Source organism: Mastomys coucha, unplaced genomic scaffold (assembly GCF_008632895.1).
Source record: "Mastomys coucha isolate ucsf_1 unplaced genomic scaffold, UCSF_Mcou_1 pScaffold7, whole genome shotgun sequence".
In the NCBI taxonomy this organism is placed as follows: Eukaryota; Metazoa; Chordata; class Mammalia; order Rodentia; family Muridae; genus Mastomys; species Mastomys coucha.
Genome location: NW_022196913.1, coordinates 78,773,116 through 78,782,770, shown reverse-complemented (window position 1 = coordinate 78,782,770; position 9,655 = coordinate 78,773,116). Strand labels below are relative to the sequence as shown.

The following is a 9,655-nucleotide window of genomic DNA, read 5'->3' as shown; positions in this document are numbered from 1 at the left end:
CTCCTCCTCCTCCTCCTCCTCCTCCTCCCCCTCCTCCTGTTCTTTCTCCTCCTCCTCTCCCTCCTCCTCCTCTTCCTTCTCCTCTTCTTCCTTCTCTTCCTCCTTCCTGTCTATCTCTCTCCCTCTCTCCCTCCCCCCATCTCTCGCATATGTGTGTGTGCACATGCACATATGTGTGCAAGTATGTGTTGGGCACGGACATGCACCTGTCTCTGGAGGTCTGAAGCTGATCTGATTTCAGGAGTCATCCTTGATCCTCTCTATTTATTGAGACAGTCTTTCAACTGAACCCAGAGCCCATGGGTGGGCTAATCTAGCCAGCCTATTTGTTCTGAGGAAGACCTTGCTGGGGTGCCTACTCTGGCATTTATGTAAACGCTGGGGATGCGAATCCTGGTCTTTACCCTTGCATCTCAAGCACTGAACCATCCCCTCACCACCACCCAGAGGAGCTCCTGTAGAAATGAAAGAGCATACTAAAAAGGCTTAAGGCTGTGTGTGCTTCAAGTTCTCAATTTTACCTAACAGTTAACAGATACTTATGGAGAGCCTTTTTAAGCCAGGTGGTGTTCTAACTGGTCCTACATTGTCTGACACCATGAGCCCTTCCTTTGATATCTCCCACAGGCTTCCCTAAAAGACAAGGAATACATAGGGACAGAAACCCATACTACCACCTCCCCTCAACTATAGACCAAATTTTTGGCACCTAGAATCCCAGAATCTTCTGTCAAAATGGCTGATATTAATATAAACAGGTTGGCCTCTTTTCTTGGTCTCTCTTCCCTGAAGCTAGGTAAAGTGTCCACAGGCCTGTATACACACACACACACACACACACACACACACACACAATCACTCCCAGGGCAGGACGGGGTTGGGTTGGAAGAGAAGGGTTCACCATCCACAAGCCTTCCCTAGCCTGGTTCTGTCACTGGAGATGGACGAGTATCCAAGACACATGTGAGTCTTGTGAAGAGCATGGCTTATTGCTACCAATTACAGTCCATTTTGCCTTCATGTTTTTCCTCTTGAACTCCTAAGTGCGTAACTACAAGTCTGAAACTCTCTGTCTGCCGTCCCTCCAAGAAGGCTACTTGCATTTAAAACATTTTGAAAAATTTATATATTTTATATTTTAATGTTTTATAATTTTATATTTTATCTTTTTTGTTTTATATTTTTATAATAAATTATAGAAATTAAAATTTTCTATAATTTAATAATATATGAAGAGTCAATGCCTTGAGAAATTGTATACTTATACTTCCTTTATGATTAGTATGCTTTTGTTCCCTTGTAAATTTTTAGATTATGACAATAAAAATATTTTCCCAAAGGCCATTTCTGCATATTCTTTATATAAAATATGCCCTGATATGATATGTTCCCAGAGAAAAATATCAGTGTTGATAGGAAAAAATAAATGGTAAGAATTGGGAATAATGACTAAAAGATAAAAAATTTCAAATATATTACATAGAGCAGATTGCTGGAATCTACCTCATTACTCTTTTCCCTTCATATAGGAGGTGGTGTCAGCATCTTGGCCTTCCACAAAAGCTCAAATATACATCGACTATATTTGATATAAACACTGTAGCTGATGTGAAAGCTAAGTCCTAAATAACATTATGAAAATCAAATGTAGGTGAGCTGCATAATGTTGGAAATGCAAGACAGAAAGAGTCCCATTGCTAATCTCACTTAGGTGAGTAATGACTTTTAATATATTTCTCTTTAGTATAACATGGCTGCTTTTTCTCAATGAAAAAGGAAGTGTAAATCTAGAATGTCAGTATTTTATTATATGAAACTGAGCTTACAGGTGTCCACAAAAAAAATGTATTAGTCATATTTGAGGAAAGACTAACAAGTTATGTATCAGTGTAGACACTCCATTCCTAAGAGTGACATTTGTGATAGCAAGAGCCAACCAAACACACAGGTGGCTTCAGGAAACCGTCTAAGCCTGTAGTCTGGGTCAGTAGTGGCCTATTTACCTAACATGCCAAGCCTACAAGAGGACAGAGCCATCTAGCGGTGCGAATCAGAATTGCAGGTACTTTGCAAAGCATTTTGTTCAATAACTTTTCAAACTTAATTTAACTACTTGGAAGCCAAAAGTGAGAAATAAAACAGAAAAGATACTAAAGCTGAGCTTTGAACTCCAATGAGCTTAAAGGGAACTCTTAATTATATCCTCGAAGCAGATGAAATGCCCCTATAGGGTCCCACTGCACCAAGGAAAAAAATGGAACATTCATGAGTTCATCTTACACAGCACTCAGAAATAGCCCTTTGCATCCCAAATGACATATGACAAGGCTTCTGCTTGCCAGAACATCATAGATTGGTAACCCTGAATAACTGGTAAGTTAACATATAGACAATTTGGTTATTACTTTTCACCTACAACAACAGTCACTGTTTGCGGTAGTACAGCATGAGTAATTTTATTCAAGTAAATATATAAATTATATAAAATATGTACATTTAAAGTCAATTAAGTGTCTAATGAGTGACAACTACAACCTCACCCCACCACCCTCACTTTGGTCAGGCAGAGGGGTCATTCCTTGTCTGTCCAGGGCTTGTGTCTGATTCGCACCCACTTTACCAGTTTTACCCATGCTATTGACATTACAAACGTAGTATAGCCTTGCAGTGACTGAAGTGGAGGCTGCTCCACTGACTCTAGACAGAGACTCCCTCACTTCCCCTAAAAGTTGCAATAAATCCCAGTGCATTCTGTGCTTGGCTTTAAAACCTTAACACCAAGAGTTTCTTATCTTTTCTTTTCTTTTCTCCTCCTACACATGATCTTAGCCAAAAGGCCGAGAAGCAGTTTCTTTTCTTTACCTTTTCTTCCCTTTTTCTCCCCCTGTAGTATCTACTGTAAAACCCAGGCTGACTTCAAACATAGCGTGCAGCTAAGGATAATCTTCTGACTCTGTAGCCTTTAAGAGGACCTGGGCTACAGCCACGTGTAGCCACAAAGTTTTAAAATCTCCCATGGTAAGCAAGCAACCTACTATTTACTGAGCTACATTTCTAGCCCAAGTTGCAGGTGGCTTTCAAAACTAAAACTAGATCTGGCAAACTGGCTCTGGAGTGTGGGGGTCACGTGGTGGGAGAGTTCAACGTTCCTGAATGAACCTTGCCTTCAACATTTGCTGCTTTGCGACCAAAAACAAAGTATTTGACCTCAAAGCAGATATGGATTAAAGGGCAGAATAGTACTTACCTTGAAGAATTGCCAGGAGGAGTAGACACAATTATACAGGTGCCAAGTCTAGCCCACTCCTGACAAAGTGTGCTTGACACACCTTACCTACTGCTGGTACCCTTCCCCAAGGCAGCTCTCCGCAGTGGTGCTTGGGGCTGGGTGCTTCCTGGTGTGGTATTAGACCAGTCACAATAACTCTACAGAACCCTGTGACCATTCTCTCTTGCCCTTTATCACTGAGCAGTGATTAAAAAATGTCCCAGCTGCAGTGCAAGAACTTTAAGAGCAGTCCTGATTTCTCAGTCTATCTGTGACTGTAACAAAACTCACGAGACTGGGTCATTCCCAAGTGACAAGTTTCAGTTCTCACAATGCTAGAGGCTAGGAAGTACCAAGTCAAGTTGCCGGCTATTCTGGTGATCTCTGCTCCCCAAGATAGCATCTTGTTGCTCCAACCCCAGAGAGGACTTATGTGTGTGTCCTCCTCACATAGCAGAAGGGATAGAAGGACAATAGTAGGTCTGGTGCACTTCTTAATATCGTTGCATGGATTATGTCAACATGCATTAGAAAGCGACCTTTCTTCTTGCACCAAGTGCCTGACCAGAAGCAACTGGAGGAAGGGCTTGTTCTGTCTCACGGTCAAGGGGTCACGCTTTATCTGCAGTCATGCAGCAGAGAGAAGCAGGAAGTAGGGCCACTGGCAAACCTGGAGGCACGCTTCTAGTGACTCGCTTCTAGTGAGGCTGCATCCGCTCCAGATGCTACAGCCTCCTAAACTACCACGAGCTGGACACCAAATGTTCACGATCAGGAGCCTGGGAAGGACGTTCCACATTCAAAGCCAGTGACACAAAGATTCGAGCCACGGCACTGGTCCGACACGTGCCTCGTCTCACACAACCTCATACACCACGTTTACACACCTTTACACACAACTCCTTCCCAAGCTGAACTTCTTGACCCAGGAGGAGGAACCAGAGAGACAATGGTCAAGAGTCTAAAAAAGCAAACCCTATCTAGGCTCCAGCTCTCCACTCCAGACTCCAGGAGAGTTTAATTCTAGAAGCACACCAACAGCCTCTCAAGACTATCAGGATGTAAAAGAACAAAGAAGGATGGGCTTGTGAGCTTCTGTCACCCTAACTCTCCACACGGGGAGGACAAGGCCCTGGAGTGTCCTGCCCAAGCTTCACAGAGTCCGTACCAAAGCCAGAGCTTGACTTCCAATCCTGCGTCCCTGTCCGTTTTCCTTCCACCCCTCAGTTCCACCTGTGCCCTCAAACTCCACAACCATCTTCCATCCAGGTAGGAGCTCAGTAACAGGCCAGAACTTTCTTTCCTACCACAGGACCAGGGACCTAAAGTGTCCACAGAAACACATGCATGTGGAGGCCAAACTCCCCAGTGAGCATGTTTGTTCAGGCTTCTGACCTGAAGGTGCTGAGTGCGTGGGGACGGCGACTCCGCCAGGGGACCGTCTTTGTAGTCTAGTAGCCAGTACTTTCTTTAAAGCTCACTCCGCCAGGGGACCGTCTTTGTAGTCTAGTAGCCAGAACTTTCTTTAAAGCTCGCTCTCTTTTCTGCTCTGTTTTTGTCTGTGAATCGCAATGAGTCATTTCCTCCCTCCTCCGAGATACCCCGCAAGCCCCTCTTCTGATAAAACTTTGAGTTAATTAAATGTGGGAAGTTTGTTTTGTGTTGTGTCATGATATAAAGTGTCCAAGATAAAGAAACCTTTGAAATCGCTCATCTGGACAGTTTCAGAGAGAACCCCACTGGCAGCAGGGACATCCAGTCTCACTCTCCCGGTGGTGTTGACTTGCACAGCTTGTAGGAGTTTCATTGTGTATATAATTACCCCTTTCACAGTCGCACAAAGGTCCCTTGACAATAATTACATAACCTTCCTGAGGTCTTGGTGTTTTTCTTCCTGGCTTGACAGCCAAATCTATGGGTCTTTATATTATCGGTGCGTTCTAATTTTTAATCATTTTGAGGTGCGGATCTTCTGATGCTTCAGGAAATTTGACACAAGCATGCCCAGAGGTTCACCTCCCATGTGATGCTAGATCACATCAAATTGAGAATGAAGATTAGCCATTACGTCTGCCTTGATCAGCTCTCTCGAGCCTTCTCTCTGGCAGCTCCTTGTCTGCCAGCTTCCCCTGAAAGAGCCTGTCTCTGCTCAGCACATCTTCTCCTTTGCTTATCCATCTGGAGACCAGAATCCCAAACATGCCAGCACAGCCTGCCAATCACAGAGACTGCGGCCAGCGGGTTGCTCATGATTGTGAAGGGGAGGCCGAGTCACGTGTGTTATGAGTTGCTGGTTCTGTCTTTTGGTGTAGACATTGTTCACCAAGGACACAAGTGAATTTCTTTGACTAAAGGGATCTTTTCTAGGGAGGCAAGGCCCTGGTTGCAGTTTTCAAACTCCAAGACCCTTCTCCTCTACGGACTCATAAACTCAGCGGACACCCCTACTTGTAACTGGATGCTAGGGGTTGTGCTCAAGAGTTTGTCCAGGCCCGCAGCAGGTCAGCCCTCCCCTGAGGTGTAGCCACACCTGTGTCCTGTATTTAAATAAACCCTTGTACCTCGTCCGCCTCCAGGGAACTGCCTGCCTTCAGCCCAGCGAGAGAGGGAGTTTGGGCTCCGTTTGTGGAGAGCTCAAAGGAAAGCCAATTCTGTTCGCAGTCCCCAGCTCCCTTGGCCATGGCACCACAGCGACGACTTCTCATCCGCGGGGGTCGCGTGGTCAACGATGACTTCTCACAGGTGGCCGACGTGCTAGTGGAGGATGGCGTGGTGCGGGCGCTGGGGCGGGACCTGCTCCCTCCCGGGGATGCATCTCGGGGGCTCCGGATCCTAGATGCAGCCGGCAAGCTCGTCCTGCCCGGAGGCATCGACACGCACACGCACATGCAATTCCCGTTCATGGGCTCGCAGTCAGTCGACGACTTCCACCAGGGCACCAAGGTACCCAACCCACAGGCCTATAATCTGGGGTCTCTAGCGGGTCCACCTCGTCCGCTCCTGTGCAGTGCTAGGGACTGGGGTGGAGTGAGACACTTGAGCTAGCTGTGGGCACAAAAGGAATCCCATCTGGGGTGAAGATACTGTATGCTGTGCTCTGTGGCCCCTCTACTCTTCCTTTTGGGTTATTTGGCACTCTGGAGGCTATCTCTTCCTTTGCCCTCTTTTCTCTAGGTACCATTTCCTAGCATCTGGAATTCTCTTTTGTCATGATAATCCATGGGGGGGAAGGGTTGTTGCAAAGCCGCTATACTGTCTATACAATTGGCCTGTTTGTTTTTCACATTGGCCTTCAGCAGCCCTTTCTCGCAGTCCTCCACTCCAGCTAACAGGTGAAAACTCCATTCACCTAGAGGATACTGCTGTGACTAATGAGGCCTGGAAAAGCCTATAGAGTCCACAGTGGACGGAGCTCAACCCCGTAGAAATAGCCTGTCCAGGATTTTGAAGATAAAGCCTTCTAGGAGTTCGAACTTCCAGCCTTCACTCGCACCAAGGTGTCCTTTCCAACCCCTTTTGCTCCCTGCTTGCTCCAGGCAACAGTACCTGCCTGCTTTTAGTGATGTGCAGGAAGCAGCCCCATCTAGATCCTAGGAGAGAGCTCCCGGTCTTTGTCAAAACGCAGACCAGAAGCTCAGACCAATGAAAGGTGTGGTAAAGGTTTCCTTGGAGCTCCTGAAACCACCATGGGTTTGACAAGGCAACTTTATAGGAAACTAAAAAGGCATCCCCAAGAGTCTAGGCTGAAGATGTCAAATCCACGCCATTTGTAAGTCTTGCCTTTAGGCTGCTTTGAGAGAAGAGGCTTCTTGCAAAGGGGAGATACACCGATTTCCTCCAGTCCAAGGTTCCGCCCTGGATTCCTCCTCAGGAAGGTGTCTGACTGTGTCGAGCCGCAGAGGCCTGGTGCAGACCAACAGGCTCTCAGAACAGTCCACACGTTGTTTAGTTCAACCCCTCCACCCTCCTCACACCTGCCCCAGCCAACTGCCCTGTCCTCCACAACCACACAGAACAGTAAACAGACAGGAGAAGGGCAGGCAGATTTGACCCAGAGAGAAGGGTCCAGTAGGCACTGCCTAGTGCAACATGTGGAATGCTTCTTCCTAGTTACTCATTACCAGTGTCCATCATCGTGTTAATAAATACCTTCTTCTGCAGGACAAACTGTTGTCCCTTTCAAAACTAGAGTACTGTATGATGAATCTATCTCTTTTTTACAAAATGTCATGAACACATTTTTATGTTTGGAATGATTCTGTCAGTGATTGGAGCAATTCACAAATGTAAAAAGAAAAAAAAAAGTATCTCCAAGCGCGTTCGCCATACCCACCAATCTTTTGGTTTATTCCCTCATGCTTCTTAATTTTGTATACTGTAAATTCTCAGCGTCACTTGGGGCATATGTGTGTATGACTGTGGAAATGTAAGCCTGTGTATGAAGCTGTGTGACCAGCTGCTATCATTTATGGCGTAAGTCGTTTCTGTCATTGCAGACCTATCATTGGCAATAGATTGCTGATGTCAGGGTATGACTTTGCGAATCCCCGTTTGCAGAGTGGAGAAGTCCTGTTTTACCACTTGCCAGACTCACTTCAGCATTCTCTTGAGGGCTTCGCAGTAACTTTCCTTCCCTTTAATCTGGTCGGAGTTCAGGATGAAGCAGCTATGGAGAGGAGTTTGAAATGCTGAGGGCAAGGGGCATGTCGTCCCTTTCTTAGGATTAGCCGTGTGCGTCCTGAGGCAGCTGGTTCTTTCTCTCTTAGACATTCTGAAACTTAAAGAGAGATTTATAGTTCCTCCCTAAGAAGGTATCTCCTTGAAGTGTGTGACAGAGTGCTGCCAGCCACCATCGGTCTCTTTGGTTATTTCTATTTTTAAAGATTGTCAGAATGTAAAACAAAACATACTCTTAATGAGCTAAGTGTGATGAATAGGAAATGGTATGAGCAGAGAGAGTAAACATACAATGTCTGCTAAATACTAAAGAGCATTCACAACGGGGCTGAATTGCTGGTGTTGATCTTAAAGATGGATCCCAAGATCCAAAGTAGTTCAGAAAGGCTAAGAAAGGAGACTCTGTCAGGGAACGAGATAAGGAAGCCCCAGATCCATGCCAACGCTTGCTCGCTGGCCTGAGTCTTCACCACATTCTCCAGGCAGTGTTGATGAATGAGTCCTTGGCTTGTGAAATTAGGGATAAAGAGACCCTTTGTAGAATGAATCTATTACATATTTCAACGCCTAGAGAAGCACCATTTTAGGGCTGTTAACTGACAGTTATCTCACAGAGAGCACACAGTATACCAATTGGGCTAAATTATGGTTCGCCCCTTACAATAGTTGGTGTCATCATTTATATTTTTAACAACTGAAAAGGGAATTAAAACAACCTACCTGCCTAAGGGGGCACACCTAGGAAATGTCCGAGTTAACAGCTTTCAAAATTCAGCACGGCTTGACACCCTCTCCAGACCTCATACCTAACAGGCTCTGTGCTTTTGGGAAAACATCCAGTGTTCTGATCTATTGGAGTGGCCAATGATGGATGTGAGAGCTGGGTAACTTATGTGGTAATGTGAAAGGAAATTCTCAGGAACAAAGCTCAAGGCATCCTCAGGAAATACAGTTGCTCTGCTCTTCGCCTCCCCAAGGCTGTGGCAGTTAAAGTTATCTAACTGAATACCTGTCACAGGTATTATATCCATAGGGCACTTCTGGCCACAGGACACAGAAAGGAGTGCCTTATGCACAGAAAGTCACAATGTAAATATGATATATTATGCTTTCAGGAGATAGGCCCAAAATGTTAGAGCAAAGCTACTTGCTTTCTGCAGCCACAGGATGATCAGTTATAACATCTGACACATAGAAGGGTAATTGTTGGTGGTGCTCTTTTTACTGATCATTGTGATGGGGCCCATTTGAAGAATGAAATATAGGTCAACTAAAGGTTATGTATTTTGTAACTCTAATTCATGTCAGGCATGGGTTTAAAGCCTGTAATGGATTTACTTAATTACAGGTAAAAGCTTTCTGTCTGATGTAAGTAATGAAAACCGTTCTGCTTTGAAGAAACCTTCCTTCATTTTGTCCTACACTGGATGTAAAATGATCTTTCAAGAATTTAGTAGCCACAGAGAAAAACACGTGATTTTTTTTAAAAAAAAAAAATATTCAGTAGATATTGTGAATTCAATAAACCAATCCAAAAGAATTACATCTTAACTACATTCTATGATAAAAGCATGAAGTATAAGAGTTCTGCAAATTTTAAAACATATGTATTTATAGTGAGACAAAAGCCCAGGTTGGGTGAGTGGACACGCATTTAAAAGATGACGGACTAAGCAGCTCACAGAGGGCCCATCTTCCTAAGAATGGGGG

The 9,655-nt window shown here is 44.9% G+C and overlaps 1 protein-coding gene across 1 annotated transcript in view; it reads left to right on the top strand.

The window, feature by feature from the left end:
• The first annotated feature begins 5,846 nt into the window (after positions 1–5,846).
• Dpys (dihydropyrimidinase) overlaps positions 5,847–9,655 on the top strand; it is an 85,855-nt gene continuing 82,046 nt past the window's right edge. Inside the window, exon 1 of the mRNA XM_031359225.1 lies at positions 5,847–6,211. Coding sequence (XP_031215085.1) covers positions 5,948–6,211 — 264 coding nt within the window. The 5' untranslated portion in view covers positions 5,847–5,947. The remainder of the gene's footprint in view (positions 6,212–9,655) is intronic.